The 27904-nt window shown below is 32.2% G+C and overlaps 1 protein-coding gene across 3 annotated transcripts in view; it reads right to left on the minus strand.

Moving 5' to 3' along the window:
- Positions 1–26135, minus strand: part of LOC143065266 (ankyrin and armadillo repeat-containing protein-like) — a 40669-nt gene extending 14534 nt beyond the window's left edge. Inside the window, exons 1-11 of one of the 3 annotated variants that reach the window (XM_076238730.1) lie at positions 25868–26135; positions 20805–21394; positions 19682–20125; positions 14169–14273; positions 13160–13328; positions 11130–11319; positions 8946–9165; positions 6581–6604; positions 5328–5529; positions 4128–4336; positions 3216–3317 (exon numbers count right to left, since the gene is read on the minus strand). In XM_076238730.1, coding sequence (XP_076094845.1) covers positions 3216–3317; positions 4128–4336; positions 5328–5529; positions 6581–6604; positions 8946–9165; positions 11130–11319; positions 13160–13328; positions 14169–14273; positions 19682–20125; positions 20805–21387 — 2248 coding nt within the window. In that variant the 5' untranslated portion in view covers positions 21388–21394; positions 25868–26135. Of the gene's footprint in view, positions 1–3215; positions 3318–4127; positions 4337–5327; positions 5530–6580; positions 6605–8120; positions 8169–8945; positions 9166–11129; positions 11320–13159; positions 13329–14168; positions 14274–19681; positions 20126–20804; positions 21395–25867 lie in introns of all 3 variants that reach the window. The other 2 variants (XM_076238729.1, XM_076238731.1) reach the window with 2 other exon arrangements.
- Between the last annotated feature and the right edge of the window lie 1769 nt (positions 26136–27904).

Genomic DNA, 27904 nt, shown 5'->3' on the forward strand with positions numbered 1-27904 from the left:
TGTTATTTTTTACAATAAGTTCTACATGTATAACCAAATAATGAAAGTTTTAAGTTAAGTGAAGACTTTATATATGTGTACATTTTTTTAAATATTTGAGATTTAAAAGAATCTTTTCTGACCTGAGATCATAGATTATTTTCAAAAATAAAACTATGTATTGCAATTGCTAGCCAATAAGAACAATCTGAAGCAATCACAAACTTACCATACAGAAGTTCTATTTCACAAAAATAGTAACATTCTCTTTAAAGTATGATACATGTATAAATAAGTAGATTGTTTTCTTGTGTTTTGTTTTTTGTCAAATTTAGTGAAACTTGGAAGTAATCCAATATCCTGTTAGTTTTTTTCTCCCAAAATATTATTTGAACTGATCTTATGGCATTAATCAACAGAAATGTAGGGTATATTGAATCTTATTCCCTTTGACAAGACAAACATTGTTGTCTTAGCAGGCAGAGTTTCGTTAAAACAAACTAGAGACTCAAGAGCCTGTGTCGCTCACCTTGGTCTATGTGCATATTATCAATGGACACAGATAAATTCATGACAAAATGGTGTTTTGGTGATGGTAATGTGTTTGTAGATCTTTCTTTACTGAACATTCTTATTGCTACAATTATCTTTATCTATAATGAACTTGGCCCAGTAAACAGTAAAACCAGTGGAAAATATTTCCTAAAAATTTACAAAAATTAACAAAAATTTATGAAAATTGTTAACAATTGACTATAAAGGGCAATAACTCCTTAAGGGGTCAATTGACAATTTTGGTCATGCTGACTTATTTGTAGATCTTATTTAGCTGAACATTATTGCTGTTTATAGTTTATCTCTATCTATAATAATATTAAAGATAATAACCAAAATCTGCCAATTTTTCTTAAAATTACTAATTCAGGGGCAGCAACCCAACAACAGGTTGTCCGATTTGTCTGAAAATTTCAGGGTAGATAGATCTTGACCTGATAAACAATATAACCTCTGTCAGATTTGCTCTAAATGCTTTGGTTTCAGAGATATAAGCCAAAATCTACATTTCACCCCTATGTTCTATTTTTAGCCATGGTGGCCAACTTGGTTAGTTGGCCGGGTCACGCCACACATTTTTTTAATTTAGATACCCCAATAATGATTGTGGCCAAGTTTGGTTAAAATTGGCCCAGTAGTTTCATAGGAGAAGATTTTTGTAAAAAATTACAAAAATTTACGAAAAATTGGTCAAAATTGACTATAAAGGGCAATAACCCCTAAAGGGGTCAACTGAAAATTTTGGTCATGTTGACTTATTTGTAGATCATACTTTGCTGAACATTATTGCTGTTTACAGTTTATCTCTTTCAATAATAATATTCAAGATAATAACCAAAATCTGCAAAATTTCCTTCAAATTACTTATTTCGGGGCAGCAACCCAACAACCGGTTGTTCCATTCATTTAAAAATTTCAGGACGGATAGATTTTCACTTTATGAACAATTTTACCCCAGTCAGATTTGCTCTAAATGCTTTGGTTTCAGTGACATAAGTCAAAATCTACATTTCACACCTATGTTCTATTTTTAGCCATGGTGGCCATCTTGGTTGGATGGCAGGGTCACGCCAAACATTTTTTGAACTACATACACCAAAGATGATTGTGGCCATGTTTGGATTAATTTGGCACAGTAGTTTCAGAGGAGAAGATTTTTGTAATAGATTACTAAGATTTACGAAAAATGGTTAAAAATTGACTATAAAGGGCAATAACTCCTAAAGGGATTAACTGACCATTTCGGTCATGTTGACTTATTTGTAAATCTTACTTTGCTGAACATTATTACTGTTTACAGTTTATCTCTATCTATAATAATATTCAAGATAATAGCCCAAAATCGGTATAATTTCCTTAAAATTGCCAATTCCAGGGCAGCAACCCAACAACGGGTTGTCCGATTCGTCTGAAAATTTCAGGGCAGTGAGATCTTGAGTTGATAAAAATTTAACTTCATGTCAGATTTGCTCTAAATGCTTCGGTTTCAGAGTTATAATCCAAAATCTACATTTTACCCCTATGTTCTATTTTTAGCCATATCGGCCATCTTAGTTGGTTGGCCTGGTCACCGGACACATTTTTTTAAACTAAATACCCCAATGATGTTTGTGGCCAAGTTTGGTTAAATTTGGCCCAGTAGTTTCAGAGGAGAAGATTTTTGTAAAAGTTAACGACGACGGACGCCGACGACGGACGCCAAGTGATGAGAAAAGCTCACTTGGCCTTTTAGGCCAGGTGAGCTTAAAAGAGAAAGGGTAGGGTTTTCCTTAGGATAATGTAACATCTCCAATTTTTTCATTCCAACAACTTCACAAATTAATTCCATTTTATCTAATGTAGGCCACCATCTACCTCTATTATGAGTTTTAACTCAATCAGTTGTTAAAGAGCTCAACAATAAAACTATTCTAAGTATCCCACCATGGCCATCATCCATTTCAGACAGAAATACAAATCTGTTGTTCGGTTAATTAGAACATCAAGTCAACAATAACAGCAACTATCATCTTAACATGCACTTCATGTAACGATAACTAATATTAACTAAGCAAACATTAAAGTTAAGTAAACATTCAAGTTTTAATATCAATTCATTCACAATTTTGTAAACATTTGTTAAAATCATGTACCTCACCTTGCTATTGTAAACTGAAAATAAACTTTGACACTGAATGAAACTAAAACAATTAATGTGTGTACTGCTGTGAAGATAATGGAAATACTGGTCTTTTTCATTTCATTTAACTTTTTTTTAATGATAACTTAGATATGGAACTTCAAAACTTCAATCTTAAAATAAAAGGTATCTGCTTAAAATACTGTTTTCGCATTGTCAGTATCAAGTCATATGGCTGAAAGCCATCCTTTAATGAAGTTAATTCTGTGGAAATTTGTCAATTCTTTTTGTTTTTTTCTAATCAATTTGGGTTGTTGTAAGCTATCAGGATTCAGAGACATATTCAACCATTGTAGTAACAAGCTCTTATCTCCACCATAAAATTTAAATAAAGTTTATAAGCAATTAAAAAAGCCATTGATTCCAAGAATATCAAATAACACCAAATAAAGTTAAAATTGATAGTGCTACATAGTGCTCAGGAATTAAGCCTGCAGTTGTAAAACATACATATTTAATTTGTTGTTTTTTATTGCCTAATAATAGCTAGTATGTGATCTACCTGCTTCTAGAATAGCCTTCCAATGGCCAGGTTTAGATGTAGATAAAACATCTAGACATTTCACAGCACTATCTTTTTTCTGCTCTGTTTCTTTCAACATACCTTTAAAATATACCATACTCAATATCAAAATTAATACATAATATAAAGCTGAGAACACTGTCATTGTACATAATATAAAGCTGAGAACACTGTCATTGCACAAACCAATTTTCACATTGGTCATCATTCTTGTTTTTTTTCCTTTTTGTAAAAAAATAAGACTCAAAATTGGGAATTTCCTATAGTGTTTTCCTTTAGCTTTCTGGTTAAAACAAGTAAGCTAACTCAAACTCTACATGCATTTATTTCAAAATAAACAATGCAAGTCAAGTATTCATTTTTTGTTTGTTGACACCAGTTTCCCTTTTAAATACCTTAAAAAAAAAAAAAAAAAAAGATCATATGTACAAAATTTCAATCAAGTTTTAAAATGAAACAAAATTTTCAATCAAGTTTTAAAATGAAACAAAATCTGTGAAACGTAATACTATGAACTCAGAAATTATTGAGTGCATTTAAATAAAGAATGAACGAAATAGCAAGTACAACCATTGCATTTTTAGGAAAAGCTGCATACAGATATATATATATATATATATTCTATTCTATTCTATTCTATATACCAATGGACAAAATGAAAGTTTTTATTATTGCAATACACAAGAATTCTTATAATTAGCATTACTCCAAACCTCACAATATGATAATTTCTGAATCTCAACAACAACAAAAAAGAAAAAGACAATACCAAACCTTTATTTCATACAGTATCTACTGGAATGGCCATAACAAAGACCAATGGTTGACTCTCTTTAATATAGTTGTTATATGAATGGCTACAACATAGACCAATGATTCTCTGTAACTTACTGACTAGAATCTTCCAGACTGGTGCATTTTCATAATTAGATTCTATAAGATATTCCAGAACATTAGTATGTAATCTCAAGGCTGCCAGATGTACAATGCCATTATCTTCAGAATCTTTCCGTGAAATTTCTGCTCCTAGTTGTATCAAACATTTGACAGCTGACAGGGCACCAGAACTAGCAGCAAGTAAGAGAGGTGTAGACCTGAATCTGAAATAAATAACAAAATGTTAAAAATGATAGACAGCAAGTAACAGAGTCGTAGACCTAAATCTAAAAACGTAACAAAATGTTAAAAATGATTGACAGCAAGTAACAGAGTCGTAGACCTAAATCTGAAAACGTAACAAAATGTTAAAAATGATTGACAGCAAGTAACAGAGTCGTAGACCTAAATCTGAAAACGTAACAAAATATGTTCTCAACAGTTGAAGTGTCAGAACACTGGATTTACTTGACCTTTATGAAAGTGTTTTGTCCACTTGAAGGCTTTGTAAATCAGTTTTTCTTTTCATCAGAATGTTGACTTTCTTTGACTAATAATTTTGCATTGTCCTATGTGGAATCTTCTTACTTTTTCTCTAAAAAAATAAACTAGATGTGCTTGTACCCTTATGTTTTTGACAATCAGGTTATTAAATGTTAATTGTAGATCTTTGATAGCCTTAAAAATTCAATTTCACAGACCTGATATACTGTTAAGAAATGTGTTTATTATTGTAGAAGATTGTTGATCTGTCTAAATGTCTTTATGTTTTGTGTTGTTTGATTGCTGTCAATTACCCAACATCTTTATTCATTCAAACTTTTAACATAAAAGTGTGACCCACCCAACATAGGTATTGCTTCTCACTCACTATGAATTTGAAGCTTCATATTGACCAATAGGATATTCACCTTTTAAATGACAGAAGTGTCATTTCAACAACAACATTTTTAAGTGGATGCACTACTGAAAGTTTTACACTTTACTAATTATACCGTACATAGTTAAAATTTGAGTGGTATCCTATGAGATATTCACCTGTAGCTTATAACCTTATCTTGGTATTTTTGCATTAGACATTCAGTACATTGTGTAAATGATAACTGAATTCTTTTTGAATGTTTGCCACCATCAGTCAATGGTTTTAATGTAATACAATGAGTGGTGTATTATTTCCTATCTTCACCCACACAAGGTAGTAATATTGTAACCTACTTGTTTTTAGTATGCATGTCTATCTGTTCTGCACTATGTCTGTGGAACATTTTTATGATGGGTTTATGGTCAAAGAAAGCAGAGTAGTGGACTGGAGCCCAGCCATCTTGATCATAAACAGTAGTCCCAGCATATATCCCTACCAAACAGGTAGCAGAATCCAAGGCCCCACATCGAGAAGCAAAATGTAAAGCGGTTGGCCCTGTAATATATGAATATCAATTTTACTTGTCAAATCTAAAACAAATGAATATTTTTTTTTACCAATAAATTCATGAAATGTTATTATATGTTATGAATATTTATGTCGTTACAAGTGATGATTTTGTCAAAATTGATTAAGTTAATTGCATTTTTGTGTTGTGTTAATATTATGCTGTAGAAAGATAGTTAATGAATAATCAGTTAGATAAAAAAATAAGTGACATTTTATTGAATATATCTATAAAATCAGTGCAGTGGAAATTAATATCAGGTGAGAAAACATACTGAATGTAAATAATACAAATAGATGGTTAATATATGATACTAAGATAAAACTGTTAGTATATTGTCTGTACACTGCTATAACTCTTAAGATAAAACTGTTAGTATATTGTCTGTACACTGCTATAACTATTGGGGTTTTTTTTTATATCTTTTCTATATTATCTCAAAGATTGTTGTACAAAATCCAATCTATATTCATTCTGATTTATTCCACTAATGATTTTGCCCTTTTCTCTTTTTATTTTTTACAAAATTTACAAATTTACCCTTTCAAATGTTAAATTGTTTTAATCAATACACAATAGAATAATGAGTAGATGAAATGACTTATTCAGTTGTCATGCATATATAAAGTCTTTCAGAAATCATGCTTTACTGCTCTGAAAGTGCTTTGTACTGAGATTTGGAAAAATAATGTGTTCTGGCAGTTTTTCCATCTCAATATAATATAGACTAAGATAAAAAAAAAAAAAAACATTCAAAACTTTTCTAATAAAGATTGAAACCGACAAAATATATGACTTGACAAAAAAATCATAAACTATTATGCACTTTGAAGATTTTTATTTTTTTTATTTTCTAAAATGTCCTATCTAAAAGTTGTGTTGAAATATTGAAATACAATTAAAAAAAACATTATTAATATACAACAACAAATAAAATGCTTGACCATGCATCACTATATTTGTGTGCATCATGCTCAGACTTGATCACATGATAAACATGTGACAATCATGCGGACAATATTACATGCTGCTTAATACCTGTAGCTTTTTCTTCCATTTCACCTGTGACAAAGTTGGATTATTATTACAATCTGCATTTCTATTTTACAACCTGACTAAAGTGTAATGCTACAGTAGTTTTAATGCAAGTTCTATCATTTCCATGTAGCCTTTTTTTGTTTGAATAACAGAATGTGTGGCTGGATTTGCTGGGACAGGCACTTATAGAATAGAGTAAGTCTTGTTATATATATTGTGGGGTATTTTGTACTGATAACCATCATATACCCAGTACCATATCTATAATAAAATTCCTACAAAGGAATCAGTAGTGTCTATATATATTGTAAGATTATAGTTGGTGAAAAAAACCTTTCCACTATCAATAATCTACAGATAAAACAATTTTGTCTCCCCTGCCTGTGTACCCATGACATCCCACTACATTTATTTTCAGTACTGACCTTTTTTCCTTTTCTTATAATGCCATAAACTGATTTTTGATTGAATCAATTAGGACAAGTCTGAAAGCATTTACTTTTCCAAAAGGGTCTTTATATGAGTGAAACCAATAATGAAAGTTAACTGCTTTTGACTTCTAGGTTTCTTGGAATAAATCTTAGAATTTATCCTTGCCAGAAAAAATACCTTTAAGGATAGTTATGCTGCAACTTAATGATGATGACATTGGGCATTTGAAAAACAGAAAATAGGAGTTTTGTAAATATTTAGTAAAGTAAGATAGGAAATATTATATAATCTATGTTTCAATAGGAGTAGTTTAAATTCTAACAGGGTAAGCATAAGCTTTCTAACAGCAGCATCTGTGCATGTTATTTACTTTGTCGAATGATTATAACTCTTTTAATTTCTTGTATTGAGAATTTGTAAGTATATTTGTGATACTAAGGTCAACTACTTTACAATTGATATAATTATCTTATGGCATACTATTGGACCAAAACTATTTTCCAAGTAACAGTTCAAAAGAAAACGGTTTTTATTTCTTTTTATTAAAATGAAGCAATGCTAACTGTTCTTGTAATATGCACAAAGTTTGAAGCACTTTACTATTTGTTGAAACTTACATTATAAAAGTAATCCACTCATTGCAAAGATTAATGCATAGGGATTTAAAGAAATAAGGAAACAAGGGAAAAAAAATCAGGAACAAATTAAACCAAAAATAGCACATGTATTTATTAAGAGAACCTCTTTTTTATACAGAATCTTGGAAAATTCACAAATAAAGTAAGCAAACTTCGGAAGAAATTTAGAATCTAAAAAATGCAGAGTCTAGAAAATTAGAACCTAAAAAAGCAGAAAAATTCCCCTATTGCTATATATCTTAAGAAAAGCAAAACATTGGTCAAGAATTTAGACTGCAAGAAATACTATCTGGAATACATGATTCCTAAAATAATTATGGTACTTATATATTCTAAGAAGCCCTGCAGAACTACATGTATATACATATTTCATATATTTGATCATAATAGACTGGACTATATGTTGTAAGGAGAAGAAAAGGAAAAAGGGAGGGAACTGTATCAAACACTCTAATGATAGGATTATTTACACATGTCCAACAGGTAGTGGCGATCACTGTTCGTCTTAATATCAGCATCTGGTAAATACAACATTTAATATCACATACTCAATATACTCAAATTCTCTACTTTCACTTCACAAACACACAAGATATACATTAACAGGAAATTCCACACTTTAAAGCTCAAATGGAGTTAAACGTAAAATAAGCATGATCTATTTTAGTTCTAGAGTAAGTTATCTTTATTTTCTAAGCAAACCAAGTTAGATGTCCTATAAAACTTGCTAATTCAAAACATTAACACATGATTAATACTCTTATACTCTTTTTTTTACAGCAGACACATTCGTTAGATAATTTTAATGACATACTAGTATCTCCACAAAGTGTTACACATCTTCATAAATTTTAAACAGACTTAAGCTTGTAGAAAATCAAAGTACTTTTCTGTTCACACTTTAATATATATAGATGATTGTTAGATAAATAAATTGTTAATTTCTTACTTAAATATGGGGTTTGTTTTAAGCATTACCTAGGTATCCTGAATACTTGTCTGGTGTAATCAAATATTTATTACAAATTAAAATAGTAAAATCATGCTCAAAGAGATGGATCTATAACTACTATTTAATTTCTTAACTCTATGAATGGAACCAACATAAAACAATTCAACAGAACTAGCTAAATCATTTCTAGCCTATTAACACACAAAATAAACATCTAGCAAAAATATTTTCTAACAATCATAGCAAAAACTTGAAATATACTAAAAACTTGTAATAGATAGTAAACTTATTGTAATTTGTTTCAAACATTGAGATGATTTATTATAAGAGCTATAAGGCCTACCTGTAGAAATGTTATTTCTTCTGACATTCATGTCCATCTTTTGTTTGAGCAGTGCCACAATAATCTCTGGATGGTTGTTTATGGCAGCATGATGCAGTAAAGACAGTCCTTGTTCGTCTTGTTTATTCAGGCGTGATGGCTGATGGACATTTTTGTTACACAGGTAAATAAATAAACCAAGAAGTCCTTTCTGTATGGCTGCTTTTGGCGCTGTCATTGTCTAAAGAAAACAACTAATTTACTGTATGTATTCAAGGTAATTGTATCACAGTATTTTATTCAATTAAGGAACCTTTGCTAAGTTTGCTTAATCTTGACTGGAGTTGTGACCAAAGATCTGGCAATAAGAGTAAAAGAGGGTCAAAGATACCAAAGGGACAGTCAAACTCATAAATCTAAAATAAACTGACAACGCCATGGCTTAAAATGAAAAAGACAAACAAAAAACAGCACACATGACACAACATAGAAAAGTAAAGAATAAACAACACGAACCCCCCAAAAAACTAGGGGTGATCTCAGGTGCTCCAGAAGGGTAAGCAGATCCTGCTCCACATGTGGCACCTGTCGTGTTGCTTATGTGATAACAAATCCAGTAAATAGTCTAATTCGGTAGGTCATATTCATGAAAGGAAAGGGGATTGTAGTTACGACGTAAGGAACATATCCGATATCATTTGTGAAACGGTTATTCCATAACGGTCAACCAACTCGTGATGGCGTCCGTAAAATTCACGAAGGGATGATTTCAACTTCACCATTTGGAACTCTTGGTTTAATAGCTTCCTTGTGAGCAGCAACCCTCTATCAAGATAATCACAAGAGTGCACACACTGAAATGTCTCGCCTTCTTTACTAATCATTGATATTATGTTGATACTCCTAAATATAAAGCTTTATTACGACTGTCACATAAACTTAACATTAACCAAGAAAACTAAACATTGATCAACGAACCATGAAAATGAGGTCAAGGTCAGATGAACTATACGCCAGGCAGACATGTACAGCTAAATGCTTCCATACAACAAATATAGTTGACCTATTGCTTACAGTTTAAGAAAATGAGCAATGAACCATGAAAACCAGGTCAAGGTAAAAAAAAAAAACCTGTACGACTGACATATAGATCATAAAATATTTTCATACACCAAATATAGTTGACCTATGACATATAGTATTAGATAAAAAGACCAAAACTCAAAAACTTAACTTTGACCACTGAACCATGAAAATGAGGTCAAGGTCAGATGACATCTGCCCGCTAGACATGTACACCTTACAATCATTCCATACAACAAATATAGTAAACCTATCGCATAAAGTATGAGAAAAACAGACCACAACACAAAAACTAAACTATAACCACTGAACCATGAAAATGAGGTCAAGGTCAGATGACACCTGCCAGTTGGACATGTACACCTTACAGTCCTTCCATACACCGAATATACTAGACCTATTGCTTATAGTATCTGAGATATGGACTTGACCACCAAAACTTAACCTTGTTCACTGATCCATGAAATGAGGTCGAGGTCAAGTGAAAACTGTCTGACGGGCATGAGGACCTTGCAAGGTACGCACATACTAAATATAGTTATCCTATTACTTATAGTAAGAGAGAATTTAACATTACAAAAAATCTGAACTTTTTTTTCAAGTGGTCACTAAACCATGAAAATGAGGTCAAGGACAATGGACATGTGACTGACGGAAACTTCATAACATGAGGCATCTATATACAAAATATGAAGCATCCAGGTCTTCCACTTTTTAAAATATATAGCTTTTAAGAAGTGAGCTAACACCGCCACCGGCGCGGGATCACTATAACTATGTCGAACTTTCTGCAACTAAAGTTGCAGGCTCGACAAAAATCATGATAAATTATCTGTACGTAATAAACTATTCAGAAATAACAGATGACAAACATTGATGAAGCTTCTGTCTTGGATATTTTATCTGATAACATACCATTTAAACTATATCAAAGAAAAAACAAACATACCATTTAAACTATATCAAAGAAAAAACAAACATACCATTTAAACTATATCAAAGAAAAAACAAAAGGAACTTTCAGGAAATAGCTACCATAAACCTCATTTCAGTAACTAGTTAATAGAAGGCTTAGAAATTATTCATTTTCATTATATTTATCAAATAAGTCTGTTAAAATACCTGAACAATCTTAACAGTTTTTCTATATCCAAAATATTTTCTGAGTTGTTCATTGAGTTGTTGTTCTGGATCATTGACTATCTTTGACGTCTTCAGCATGGTGATGTGTTCTGAGTAAGCTTTTACCCACAATGGTTTCTGTGGTGTGGCTGAGTAGTACGTCTCAAACTCAAGCATCACAGCATAGTATCTATAGATATACAATTATTGTAGACTGAATACATGTACTAGACAAATATACTATTCATAATTGGTACAACTAATACTCAAGCATCACAGCATAGTATCTACAGATATACAATTATTATAGACTGAATACTAGACAAATATACTATTCATAATTGGTACATCTAATACTCAAGCAAAACAGTATAGTACCTACAGATGTACAATTATTATAGTCGACTATATATACTAGAACTGATAAACAGTCACACCAAATGTAATTTTCATAATTGGTCACTAAAATAGCAGTTTATAAATATATACGGTGATCTAAGACTATTTCATAGAAATCTTGGCTTATTTCCATATGATTTCCACAACTACAAAGGCCTTTCAGAAAAACTAGTAACTAGCCTTGTATTTCAGGTTGACCATCATTTTAATATCCTTTTTCCTGTTCTAAACAATATCAAATCTCAATCTTCAAGATTATTCATACATGTCATCTGTTAAAATACATTAGTTACAAGAAGTAAGATACATTTGGTTATTTTGCATGCAGATATTTGAAATGGATGCATATTTCTGTCATCAATTAGACACGTAATCACCTATATTTGATGTTTTTGACATTTAGGCCCTGTTTGTGAAAAGTTCCATATACATGCACTGTGGTATAAACATCAAAATAAGTTTATAACTAGAGCCTCTAAAGAGCCTGTGTCGCTCACCTTGGTCTTGTGCATATTAAAAAATGGACACGGATAAATTCATGACATAATTGTGTTTTGGTGATAGTGATGTGTTTGTAGATCTTACTTTACTGAATATTCTTGTTGCTACAATTATCTCTACCTATAATGAACTTGGCCCAGTAATTACAGTGGAAAATATTTTCTAAAAATTTACAAAAATTTATGAAAAATGTTAAAAATTAACTATAAAGGGCAATAACTCCTTAAGAGGTCAATTGACTATTTTGGTCATGTAAACTTATTTGTAGATCTTATTTTGCTGAACGTTATTGCTGTATACAGTTTATCTCTATCTATAATAATATTCAAGATAATAACAAAAACGGCAAAATTTCCTTAAAATTACCAATTCAGGACAGTAACCTAACAACGGGTTGTCCGATCCATGTGAAAACATCAGGACAGATAGATCTTGACCTGATAAACAATTAAACCCTGTCAGATTTTTTCTTAATGCTTCGGTTTTTGAGTTATAGGCCAAAAACTGCATTTTACCCCTATGTTCTATTATTAGCTGTGGCAGCCATTATGGTTGATTGGCCAGGTCACGCCACACATTTTTTAAACACGTTACCCCAATGATGATTGTGGCCAAGTTTAGTTTAATTTGGCCCAGTCGTTTTAGAGAAGAAGATTTTTGTAAAAGATTACTAAGATTTACGAAAAAATGGTTAAAAATTGACTATAAAGGGCAATAACTCCTTCAGGGGTCAACTGACCATTTTGGTCATGCTGACTTATTTGTCAATCTTACTTTGTTGAACATTATTGCTGTTTCCAGTTTATCTCTATCTATAATAATATTCAAGATAATAACCAAAAACAGCAAAATTTCTTTAAAATTACCAATTCAGGGGCAGCAACCCAACAACAGGTTGTCCGATTCATCTGGAAATTTCAGGACAGATAGATCTTGACCTGATAAACACTTTTATCGCTGTCAGATTTGCTCTAAATGCTTTGGTTTTTGAGTTATAAGCCAAAAACTGCATTTTACCCCTATGTTCTATTTTTAGCCATGGCGGCCATCTTGGTTGGTTTGCCCTTCGGGCCAGGTGAGCTAAAAATACTGTTGACTGAAACATTGTTACATCAACTATACATACACACCTTTTTCCATTGATTTCATACACCGGTACTTTATAACTTTCCCTAATCTTGTCATGACTAAGATGTTTACTAAGCAGTTCCTCTGACTCTGTCATTATCTGATTGTACATTTGACTGAACGACTCTGGTGCTTCAACAATAGGGTCTGTCTCTATATCCACCAATACACCTAAAATATTAAAGAATCTATCTCTTTGTTCTTTTACTTAATGACTACACTGAAACTATAGTAGCTCAATCATGTTAAAGGCTCAATTGAATACTAGTAATAATAGACAGAAGAAAAACATGTGCATACATTTTTTTTCACTATCTATCGATCAAAATCATAGAAAAAATGGCTGCATTTTCTGCTATTGAAGATTTTCTTGAAAACAATGTCATCCAGACATGCACTTTACTAATTTTATATTGAGCTGAAATATTGTTCAACTCTATTAAAAGCTGTGCTTTTATTGCTGGAACCACTGATGGTTGGTAGTGTAACTATCTCTTTGACACTGATTGCATGTATCCATTATACTCTTACAAATTGACATGTGAACCATGAAATATGGGTCGAATTTGGCATATACAGACAGTGTATTATCAAAGTGAACACCATAATAAACTTTGCTCATTGTTGAAGGCAGTAAAGTGACCATTCTTTGTTAATTTCTGTGTCATTTGGTCTCTTTTGAAGTGTTGTTTTATTGGCAACCACACCACATCTTTTTTTTTTAAAGTGTGTTCTAAGTTTCAAGTTGTTGTGACCACAAAACTTTTTGGTAAACTACTCTTTAAACCAAAACTTAAACTGGATACTAGACAGATAAACAGATAGACACATAGAATCCTTAAAACATAATGATCCCCTCCTATTGTATGTGGGGTATAAAATAAACACATAGAATCCTTAAAACATAATGATCCCCTCCTATTGTATGTGGGGTATAAATAAACACATAGAATCCTTAAAACATAATGATCCCCTCCTATTGTATGTGGGGTATAAATAAACAATACAAACCACCATGTAAGTTGAAGTAATTGCCACCAAAATCAAAATGCGGACATTTAAAGTCTGGTCCCAGTATAAGGGGAGGTAATTCTCTTTCTGTTCGACATTCATCTCCTAAAAAGGAATAAAATAACAAAAAATTTAATATTGAAGCAATAAATAAATGTCATTGTTAAGAAACCTTTAACTTTACATTTTTTTACATTCTCTTAGAATGATTAGAACCTATTGATTTTAATACTCACGTAAATATAACATAAACAAACCAACCAGTATTCAGAAAGTTTGAAAATAAAATAAAAAGTTTTTTCAGCAAAGTGAAGGAGATATAGATGTGTTTTCTACTTAAACATTGTTAAAAACACTGCTAATGCATCAACTATGTATTAATGGTCTGTATAGATGTCTAATACCAAATCCTCAAGGTCTATGTTTGTGTTTATTATCAAATATGCTAGATCTCTGTCAGAGTATATCAAATATTTCAGATCTATGTCTGAGTATAATATCAGTCTTCCAGGTCTATGTCTGTGTTAAAGGTTTATGTCTGTCATGTCTGTGTTAATTATCAGATCTTCTAGGTCTCTGTTTGTTTTTTATATCAAATATTATAGGTTTATGTCTGTGTTTCATAATTTTATATTAGGTTTGAAAAAAAATCAAATATCAGATACCTGAAATAATCAGAACTTCTTTACAACCTCAGTACAAATGTACTAGATATATTCAGGTTTTTAAACAAATATGTAAAAATCCAACTATGAAAACTTCAATATTGACTACATGCATGATATCAAGAAATATTGGAATTAATCTATCATAAAAACATAATTAATATTTGTGATTCACACCTATAATCTGCCTTAGAAATAACCCAGTCAATAGGTAACTGTCAGGTAATCCATTTAAAATCCATTTAACTTATATCTGACTATTTAAACTATGAAAATCTGTAAACTCAGGTGTTATTAACAACTTTTACATACGTTTAATAACATAAACATTTACTGAAGACGTCTTAACTGGTTAAATATTATTTGACAACCAATCCTGTCATGGGAACTTCAATAGAATTTAAATTACCAGTTCTATTTACAATACTTATATTGACAATAATAAGAAATCGACAGTTGAAAGGAGAAAGTCACGACCAACAAATAAAATGTCGTGGTTGACCATGTTGCCTTTGTTATGTTTGTTTAAGTTTGTTGTTCATTTATACAGGAAACTCAACTGGTCTATATAATTGGTCAGAATTTTCTATTTTTAATCTGAATCTAATTTAATGTCTCATTTTCTCCAAATAACAGAAAATTTTTGGGGAGCTACTAATTTTTAAACATATTAAAACTCATAAATGCAAATCAAATTAACTTTTAGAATATATTGTTCTAGTATTAAAATTTACAGTTATGTTATTGTAGTTGAATTCAGTTGTCTTACATTGTCTTATTTTTAACACATTTAAATGCAGTACGTAAATACAAACACTGAAAATATCTACATTGCAAATTTGTTTCTAGTTGCTGTAATCTTAGTCTCTAGTCTAACTACATGTACAGCTCAGGTTGTTTCTTGTTTGCTATTAATTATAACCTTGATATGTTTTCATTTGTACCATTCAAGGTATGAGTGAATAGTTAAAATTATCCAGTAATTAATATCTAAATCAGATGTTTTAACTGAAAATGTGTCTCTTTTAATGCATTTATGCTGTAGCAGATAATTTTGTCATATATTAGTTATTATTACAGTGTACATTGTAAAACCCTCTCTCCATCCCCTTATCTGCATATATATAAGTACGTCTGAGACAGTGACAACTCTACAACAGATTTATCCATGGGATCACCAGCAGTGATGGTGATACATGGCTGTGTACATTCTGTATATATACAACTCGTCTAAACATCAACCCAACAATGTTAGATCTGTTAATTTGCTTTTGCAATTTTTTTTTTCTTCCCTTGCCGGGATTTGAACCCATGCTACTGAGATATCGTGACACCAAATTGCCTGCACTGTAGCAGTCCCGCTAGACCACACAAGCACCTGGGCTTCATAAAATTGAAGCTTTCGGTGGCTGGGTGTTACCTTTCCACCATGTCAGTTTTAATTTAGCGTCGTACTACGGTACATGATATATACGGCGGTACATGATATATAAGGCATGAAGATGTTATTCTTACAGATAAGCTTAATTATTTATAGTAAAGGATCCTATAAATTAATGTAAGATACAGTCACAGAAAATAATTATATTTATAAGTACGTCTGAGACAGTAACAACTCTACAACAGATTTATCCATTGGATCACCAGCAGTGATGGTGATACATGGCTGTGTATATTTTGTATATACATTTGTACAACGTTAACTCGTCTAAATATCAACCCAACAATGTTAGATCTGTTAATTTGCTTTCACAATTTTTTTGTTCTTCCCTCGCCGGGATTCGAACCCATGCTACTGAGATATCGTGACACCAAATCACCTGCACTGTAGCCGTCCCGCTAGACCACACAACCACCTTGGCTTCATAAAAATGAAGCTTTTGGTGGCCGGGTGTTACCTTTCCACGTCAATTTTAATCTAGCATTGAAACATGGTACATGATATATAAAGCATGAAGATGTTATTCTTACATGTATACAAGTCCAAATTAAAATCAATGACATTGAACAAGTTACCATGGCAACAAAACATGACTTAAAAATTCTGTACTTTTTATCGTTTAATTTTTGTGAAAACAGTACATACAAATTTATAATGACGTAATTGTGACGTCATCAGATAAAAATCTTTATATTTTTCTTTAAAATTTCTTGACCCTATGCATTTCTAAACATTATGTGCCAATTTGAAAAAGTTATCGAACATTTAACTTTCTTCGGCCAAAACCAGGACTTAATGCCCCTACTCCTTTATCATGAGTATATATATACACATGTAATTTAACATGTCCCTGTTACAAAATAAGCAACATGTTTTTATCAATAGTTTGGACAGAGGCTTTTGTTTTATATCTTTTTTAGTAAATATACTTCACATGATATACATTAATTATATTTTACATAATTGAGTTTCCTAAATATATTTAAATCAATAGTGCAGGTACATTGTACTTATTACATAATCGGTATATTGAGCAAATATATATAGAATTCCTTAAGCTTTGGATCAGACACTTCATCAACTAAAGACTATAGATCAACTTATATATTTAATATAAATCCTTACTCATTAATGAATATACATGTAGTCATGAAAGACCAAATACATGTATTAGACTTGCTTCAAGTCCCTTTTATTTTGTTAATTTATTTTCTATCCAAAAACAATCAGATTATATTATATATAAAACAAACGGCAATATAAGTTTACTGGTTGTCTTTATTTACAGAGAGGCATTCTCTGCAGATGTCAGTTTATGAACAAATCTTAAAATACATGTATTAGATAACAAAGTGAGTAGTCCAACACTTTGCCTTGTGTGGTGACCCCTGCAAAGCAATGTGGCATAAACTTCTGACACTTCAAAAAAAAAGTCTACATGTAATATGGACCTGACCAAACATAAAAACAGATATCATTTAAGTTCTAGCTTCCTAATAAAACACGATTTTGTTTATACATTGTATACTGAATTCAATCATTTTTTGTAACTCTGTTTTTAGGACACATATAAAATTTTGCAAACTCCTGGCATAATTTTCATAGGCTGCATTTTATAATATGTGCCCACTCAAATATAACCAAATTGCAAGATTTAATGTGAGTCAATTAATATTTCTTTCATTTGAAGGTGAGATAATCCAAGCTACATGTATAATATTAGCTGTTGTGTATATATATATATTTTGAAATGCAAAAAATATTACCTCAATGCTTAAAGGTCACAAGAGTGCACACACTGAAATGTCTCGCCTTCTTTACTAATCATTGATATTATGTTGATACTCCTAAATATAAAGCTTTATTACAACCGTCACATAAACTTAACATGAACCATGAAAATGAGGTCAAGGTCAGTTGAACCATATATATGCCAGGCAGACATGTACATCTAACAATGCTTCCATACAACAAATATAGTTGACCTATTGCTTATAGTTTAAGAAAATAGACCAAAGCACAAAAACTTAACACTGAGCAATGAACCGTGAAAACCAGGTCAAGGTCAAATAAAACCTGCACGACTAACATATAGATCATAAAATATTTCCATACACCAAATATAGTTGACCTATGACATACATGTATAGTATTAGATAAAAAGACCAAAACACAAAAACTTAACTTCGACCACTGAACCATGAAAATGAGGTCAAGGTCAGATGACATCTGCCCACTAGACATGTACACCATACAATCATTCCATACAACAAATATAGTAAACCTATTGCATAAAGTATGAGAAAAACAGACCTAAACACAAAAACTTAACTATAACCACTGAACCATGAAAATGAGGTCAAGGTCAGATGACATCTGCCCGCTAGACATGTACACCTTACAATCATTCCATACAACAAATATAGTAAACCTATTGCATAAAGTATGAGAAAAACAGACCAAAACACAAAAACTTAACTATAACCACTGAACCATGAAAATGAGGTCAAGGTCAGATGACACCTGCCAGTTGGACATGTACACCTTACAGTCCTTCCATACACCGAATATACTAGACCTATTGCTTATAGTATCTGAGATATGGACTTGACCACCAAAACTTAACCTTGTTCACTGATCCATGAAATGAGGTCGAGGTCAAGTGAAAACTGTCTGACGGGCATGACAACCTTCCAAGGTACGCACATACTAAATATAGTTATCCTATTACTTACAGTAAGAGAGAATTTAACATTACAAAAAATCTGAACTTTTTTTTCAAGTGGTCACTGAACCATGAAAATGAGGTCAAGGACAATGGACATGTGACTGACGGAAACTTCGTAACATGAGGCATCTATATACAAAATATGAAGCATCCAGGTCTTCCACCTTCTAAAATATATAGCTTTTAAGAAGTGAGCTAACACCGCCGCCGCCGGATCACTATCCCTATGTCGAGCTTTCTGCAACAAAAGTTGCAGGCTCGACAATAACCATGAAACAACTGCTTTGGATCATGGACATATGTATGTATAAGATAAAAGGACAAGAATGAGACATAAACTAATGATACAAATAACTGAAACACATCTACATTTACATGTATAGAGGTCATTTTAATTGGGTGTTGATGGTATGGCTGATTTCAATAGTTCTGTAAAATGAAATCATTTAAAAATATTACTCTACATAATGCAGAGTTTGAAATATAATGTTAAGACTCTTAACTATTGTTGAAGACTGTATGTATGTTGTATTCTAGATGTATTTTACCTATAATGTTGTGTTGAAGTCTCATTGACATAAAACCTACCCATACATCTCTTTTTATTCATATAATATTGATGTACATGAATTTGTCATGACTACCATTTGTTTATTTCTAATTGTATAAAACATTCTACCTGTTAAGTCTGGTAAAAGTCTTTTTCTTTGTGGGATCTTCATTCTTTTTTTCATACCCATAAAGAATGGTGTTAGGAAAGAAATAAATTTACACAATAAAAGCATTCTTCTTATTTCATTCTTATTGTCTAAGCACTGCATTATTAACTCTTCATGTAACTGAAGTCTGGTATTGATGCGTTCGTAACTTGTGTGGGTCATCTTATCAACATGATCATCTAAAGCCTTGACTATACTGGACACTAACCAATCAGAATCCATCACATATAAGTCTTTGTGGTTAAACGTCTTATTTTGATAAAATGTCATCTGCATACTTAGTTGCTCAACATGCTTCATAAAATGGTTTCTTTCCTCCACAATATCTTTGTCGTCTAAATCCTCTCTTTCTATACCATCATATATAGACCCGTATTCTGGATCATATGTTACATCCTGTATACCTGAAAAAAATATGTAGTTGTGTAACTTATGTCAATAACCATTTATCCACTGTTATGCACAATTTACAAAAAATACATGTTGTGTGTGTTTAGTAAATTAAAAAACACTTTCAATGTATACGTATCTGTGCAATGTGCATTATACAATGTGTACATTATACAATGTGTATGTATAGAACCCTGCTTTGACCGAGGAGAGTTGGATTTTTAATGGTCTAGTTTAAAAGGTAACATTCTTCAGGAAGACAGGTCACCCTCCCTGACACATTATTGGCACTCAGATCTAGTGCTACCAGTCTTTCACTGTCTTTGTTCTTACACCTGAATGCTGTGTGCATACATGTACATTGCACATTTTGTACATGTAGCAAGGAACAGCGACTACCAATTTTCAAGTCTTTGGTATGAACCCATGACCTCCCACACGGTGAGCAGGCTACCACAATTTTCTACAAGACCTTCAAACAAATTTTGAGATGCCTTAGAACATTTTGAAAGGTACATTTTGAAAATCAAGAAAGTGATTTAGACGAAAATTTTTATTAAGGGTTATTTCTTTTGATGAAACATGATCATGATGATTAAAATATAATCACTACACTTTATAGGTTCTTAATGTACATGTATGTAAATGTACCTGCACTGTAAAACACTTTGTATGTCATTTAAATGTATTTACCTGCACTGTAAAACTCTTTGTATGTCATTTTCTTGGACTTTGTACTGCTGGAAGAATCTGTATCTAAATGAGATTTCCACCTCTCATTAAAATGTGCTCGCTTGTCTTTTGGAAAATATGCTCCATGCCATAAGCACTTCAAAGTATAGTCTACTGTTGATAGGACTTGACCAATGCGTGTGTCCAGGTAGGCTGGAGGTAATTTTATAGTGGAAGTCTGATCATAATTTGCCTCCAGATTAACTTTAGGTGATTGATTGAGAATGTAAATCCCATACATGAGTTCTCTTATGATCTGATGAATCTCTCGGTAGTCCAGTGGCTTCAGTCCTTCCTCTTCTGGTATCAATATCACACATGATGAAGAGTTCCCAGGGTTCAAATCAGATATCACCCCTTTAGGTTTCTCCCTCTCATTTTTAAAATCGTCTGTAGAAAGATACCAGTTTGTCTGTAGATGTTTGATTACTTCATTTCTATCATTACGATCAAATTTATTAAAGTAACTAACAGCCTCTCGCTTAAATTCCTGTAACAAAACCTCTTCATTTTCTTGGTTCTCATTCTGATTTTGTTGTGACATGGCAGTTCTACAAAAGAGTAAAGGTATGAAGTAAAATGTATAAGATAAAATAATTCTCCATGATCTTTACATCACATTCATACTGTGACAGAATGACAGAATGCCTTTCAAGTAAAATAGTATTCAATATATATCTAAAAAGTTTATTAGATAAATGTTTTAGTGTGCTTATTATGTTTTATTATTATCACCATTAAGCTGCAACTAGAACAGCAAAAGCAGCAAGATTTATCACTATCATGACTATCAACTGCAAATCAATTAATATTTTTAAAAAATTAAGAGGTTTTGACATAATAAATCCTGCGTTTTAAAAGAAAGGCTTCATGTACAAAATGTATGATTTGATGAAAATAAAATATAATTAAACAATTTTTAACAGGATTTTGATGGATGTGGTTCTGTCCAATAAAAACCTGGTTATCCCACTTGTTTTGCAGATTTAATTTTTTTGTCTTGAAATATAATGGTAGTCTGGTAGTATCAAATAAATAAGCAAACTGAATGTTACATTGACAGACCTAAACCTCTGGATAATATAAATTTTATAGTCTAGAAAATCTGGGATACCATTTGTAAAAAGAAGGTCATAGGCATCTCAATGGAAATTTAACAATGGATATTTCTGAAAATGTATTTCACCAACACAGTGTTTTCCATCTTGTTTCAAAAAATTATGGCATCACATCCATAACCATGATAACACAATCTATAGATAAGAAAATCAATTCAAGTACATATAGCATCATATTACCATGATGCTAAAAGGTCCTTGAGGAGAACACTGCAACATTGCAACAAGCACACAAAAGGTAAGAATTGTTAATTCTAATGCATTAACGTTTGTAACGTTCATTTTGATTGGAAAACGTCACCAATCCCCAATTGATGCCGTCAGAGCTTAAAATACAATACAGTTATATCCTAAATAAGCAAAATTTCTAGCCGTCTAAATGTTATATTTTCATTTTTTACACGAGAGCATATGCCATAATTCTTATATCAGTAAATCACATTGTCTGCTTCTGGGCCTCTGTGTAACAAGGCAGCACTCTAACCGACAGAGCTAAAGAAGTACTTCCATAGCTTAACCGCTTACAGCTAACTTAGTATCTACTATTCAATGGAAGCAATCTTGTCACACATGTCAAAATTATAAGGTCTCAAAATTCGGAGCAAAATTTCCTCTCTAGTCAAGATAAAATAAATTGCTTCGCTGAGCGCAGCTGGATACAACCGCAGATGTCCAACCCTGAAAAGTTGGGCCAAAATAGACAGAAGCAGGACAAATCGCCCCACACCAAATTGCCACACTTTTTCACCAACTCGCCCCACTATTAAAAATATTGCCCCAAACTGGTTAACCCACTCGCCCCACTTTTTAAAAAATCACCTCACTTGGGGAAAGGGTTAAATCCAATTAATTTTCCCCTGTCAACTCGCCCCACTTATTGAAAAAAGGTAAAATCTACTTGTATACATAATTTCAGGTCCACCAACTAGCTGCACTTATATGCTGTCTTCACGCTGAACTGCTAAATCTGCAGGCCCGCAGCTCAATTTTTGAAAATTTTTAGTTAGATTCTGTTGGCCTGTAAGTCTGATTTTTACAGCCCGAGAGCAATTTTACCCGCCTGGGCTGCCACTCGGCGTGAAGACTGTATATGAAAACTAATTTACATAGAATACCAAAAAAAAACAAAATTTATTAAACCTTTTTAACATTATTAAAATATAATTGCAAATACATTTTTGTATCATTATTGGAGAATAACTTTATACTTGTAAGCTTAGGTATTTGTATAACAATTGAAAAGAAACCTGTTAATTGTATCATAATAGTACAATTGAAGGATTTCAATTATTTGATTTTAAAGCAATTCACTTACGTTTTCATAAGTATTAACGTGGGGCAGGGACATAGATATACAACGGGATTGCATCTTATTTTATTAGTGGGGCGAGTTGGCACTTATAAATTCCTCTTGGTTTATCTAATTGTCATGAGTGACATGAGAGGGGCGAGTTGGCAGACCGTATTTCATCGGGATTTTTACCCTTTTCATAAATGTGACATGTTATCATACCTATTTGCAATAGTTTACCCTTTTGCATAAGTGGGGTGATTTTTTAGAAGGTGGGGTGAGTTTGTGAAAAAGGCTATCAGGTTTGTTCGCGCCCAATACACTTTCGCACCCTACACGTTCGCACCTCGCACATTCGCACCCAATTTTAAATGACATTCCAGTTGAATAATTAGACAAGAGTGCACACGCTGAAATGTCTCGCCTTCTAAACTAATCATTGATATTATGTTGATAGTCGTAAGTATAAAGCAAAGCTTTATTACAACTGTCACATAAACTTAACATTAACCAAGATAACTAAACAAAGACCAATGAACCTTGAAAATGAGGTCAAGGTTAGAGAACCATGCCAGGCAGACATGTACAGCTAACAATGCTTCTATACAACATATGTAGTTGACCCATTACTTATATAGTTTAAGAAAAATAGACCAAAACACAAAAACTTAACACTGTGCAATGAACCATGAAAATGAGGTCACGGTCAAATAAAACCTGCGCGACTGACATAAAGATCATAAAATATTTCCATACACCAAATATAGTTGACCTATGGCATATAGTATTAGATAAAAAGACCAAAACTCAAAAACTTAACTTTGACCACTGAACCATAAAAATGAGGTCAAGGTCACATGACATCTGCCCGCTAGACATGTACACCTTACAATCATTCCATACAACAAATATAGTAGACCTATAGCATATAGTATCAGAAAAACAGACCAAAACACAAAAATTTAACTATAACCACTGAACCATGAAAATGAGGTCAAGGTCAGATGACATCTGCCCGCTAGACATGTACACCTTACAATCATTCCATACAACAAATATAGTAGACCTATTGCATAAAGTATGAGAAAAACAGACCAAAACACAAAAACTTAACTTTAACCACTGAACCATGAAAATGAGGTCAAGGTCAGGTGACACCTGCCAGTTGAACATGTACACCTTACAGTCCTTCCATACACCGAATATACTAGACCTATTGCTTATAGTATCTGAGATATGGACTTGACCACCAAAACTTAACCTTGTTCACTGATCCATGAAATGAGGTTGAGGTCAAGTGAAAACTGTCTGACGGGCATGAGGACCTTGCAAGGTACGCACATACTAAATATAGTTATCCTATTACTTACAGTAAGAGAAAATTTAACATTGCAAAAAATCTGAACTTTTTTTTCAAGTGGTCACTGAACCATGAAAATGAGGTCAAGGACAATGGGCATGTGACTGACGGAAACTTCGTAACATGAGGCATCTATATACAAAATATGAAGCATCCAGGTCTTCCACCTTTTAAAATATATAGCTTTTAAGAAGTGAGCTAACACCGCCGCCGCCGTAGCCGCCGCCGCCGGATCACTATCCCTATGTCGAGCTTTCTGCAACAAAAGTTGCAGGCTCGACAAAAAATCATAGCAATGCAATTTATGCAACACAAAAAAATATGTTGTCATAGTCACTCTTTAATTTGAAACTTAGCAATACACTTAACCAAAACAAGATTAAGATTTATTCAACACAAAACTTGAAAACACGTTGTCTCACTTTAATTTAGGACAATGACAACAAATATACTTATAGGAATACATTTGCCAAAACTTGATCATGTTGATTACAAAGTTAATATTAAACACAAAACCAATAAAAATTGGGTGCGAACGTGTAGGGTGCAAAAGTGAAAGTGGGCGAATGCGATAGGGTGCAAATGTGAGTGGGCGCGAACGGACCCGGATTCGTGAAAAAGTGGGGCGATTTTCTAGTGGGGCAATTTGTCATAGATTCAAATGGACACAATATTCACGCTCGATACTTGGATTGTAATTACACATAATAGGTTTCTGACACAGAATAACTTCAGTCAAAGAACTTCAAATTAGTTATATGATTTGAATTTATATTCAGTTTTTGCTTTTGTGCAATACACTGTGATGTTGCAAATTGCACCCCCCTCCCCCTTCTCCAAAAAAAAATAATTACCCTGTTTTTTTTGCATTTGTGCAAGACACGATGCTGTTGAATATTAACCCCCAAAAAAATATTTGAAGAAATTTTCTTTTAATTTTTCCCCTTTTTCTGCCCCCTTATTCCTAAATGGTTTAGCCATAACAGTAATCTTTTTTAATTTTTGGGGTCGTAAGTGCTAAGGCTTATGCAGTAATAGTTGTCACAGCAACAAATTTAAACAAGACATTATAATGATTTGAACTATTTTAGTATTTATGCTTATAATGCTCTGAACTATCTAACATTTAATATTACAAGCACTAATGCAGTGAGAGCTCTCATGCCCAGTCATGGCAATATTCTGTTTGGGTTTGACTTATAGTGAAATATTTTTCTTTCAAATGAAACCAATCTTTGTATATGCTTCAGATTACCTTTTTGACGATGTTGTACGTAAAATTATTCCGAGACACTACAAAATAATAAATAAGCGTCCCAGGTAACCATCCTTCTGGCTCGTATTTCTTCTGTTTTCAAAAAGATCTAGGTTGACAATTTAGAAATTTCGGATCTTTATGAAATCTTTGTATAAAAATATTACGATTACATGTCTTTCAATCCTTATTTATCATGAATTTTGTCTTTTTTGTGATTACCATGTCTGGCATTTCAAGAAATTAAACACTGTGCATTGCCGATGGCAAAATGTTACGAAATATTTGATTGGATAAACGATTAACAATTACGGAGATTTCCGAAATTATCCGATACGGAATTTGCGGGAAATTCAAAAAGTTACAGTGCATAAATAATCATTGACACAAGGACGTATATAAGATGTTAGTTATACGTCTTTGATTAACACAACAATCACAGATGTATAAACTTGAAAATATTAATAGTGTAAAGTTTCAGGAAGTTTCGGCTGTACTGATTCTGGGACTCATTATACAGTATAATCAGAGACCTATAATGAGGGGGGGCAAGGGGTTTAACTGTTATGCTGTTATGGGGTAATTTAATTCTTTGTTATCTGTTATTCTGAAAATATATTTACTGTTAGCTGTTATTGTCTTATTCCTTGTTAGCTGTTATAGAACTATTATTTTTATTGTTATCTGTTATTGTGAGATTGTATTTGCTGTTAACTGTTATTGAAATTGGAATGTTAGCATTTTTTTTGACAGCCAAATTGAATCTTTTAAAAATAGAAATTGAAGAAAATTAAACATTGTGATTTGGATGGAGAGTTGTCTCATTGACACTCATACCACATCTTCTTATTATCACTATTGGGGTCTTTCCACTGGTGATATGGAGGTCACGTATTTGCAGAAGGATTCCAGTAACAACTTGACATAAAAACAGTCGGGTCCAGGACCATTCCAGTATCGTGACATTATTATTATTCTTTGTAGTAAATTCCATTGTCTGTATAATGTTGTACAAATTATTTATTTGTACAAAAAATAGGAACAAATTATAGTTTGTTTTTTGACTTTGTACACATTTTTCTTACAAATTATAATTTGTATTTTGACTTTGTACACATTTTTTGTACAAATTATAATTTGTAAAAATAACAATTTGTATAAAATTTGACTAAAATTCACTTATAACTATTACAATAACTTATCATATGGAATTTGTTATAAAAAAGCATTGATACACCGTATATAATTTTAATTCAATGACCAAATAATAAACGTTATGTTGTACTGTAACACGGCACTGTCCAAGGTTAGGCACCAACTAACATGTTTCACCCCGCCACATTCTGTATGTGCCTGTCCCAAGTCAGGAGCCTGTAATACAGTGGTTGTTTTCGTTTATTATTTTGGAGATAAATCAGGCTCGCCGCTGTTAAATTTCTCGTTTGAATTGTTTTTCGTTTGTCATTTCAAGGCCTTTTATATCTGACTATGCAGTTTTGGTTTGTTCATAATCGAATGGTGGTATGATGAGCTTTAGTTGTTAATTTCTTTGTCTTTTTGTCTCTTTGGGAGAGTTGTCTCATTGGCAATCATACATCTCCTTTTATATTTATTTACAAAATACAAAAATAGTATATATGTATCATTTGTTTGAGCATGTGAGTGAAATATTGCCTTTGGGAATTACACAACATCTTTTGCTTTTAGCATTCATATTTAGGAGTTCTACTCCTTTACTTTGTATTTACATGAAAGCGAACCCTGACTATCAATTTTTGAATTTTTTTTTAACTGGTTCACATAGTGAAAAGTGAAGCTCAGAAACGATGTGTCTTTAACAGCTTCAAAAATTTAATTTCTCGATACAATATCCTTTAAATAAGTGAATATATATGTCTCTGTTAAAGCCTAACCAGATCCATACCAGCAGTTATATAATAAGATCTACTGACAGTACTGTATTGGTTCTGGACCGGACTGATTTTAAGATTTCATTTACTGTTATCTGTTATTGTCACTTTTCAATTCCTTGTTATC

This window comes from Mytilus galloprovincialis, chromosome 2 (genome assembly GCF_965363235.1).
Source record: "Mytilus galloprovincialis chromosome 2, xbMytGall1.hap1.1, whole genome shotgun sequence".
Lineage (NCBI taxonomy): Eukaryota > Metazoa > Mollusca > Bivalvia > Mytilida > Mytilidae > Mytilus > Mytilus galloprovincialis.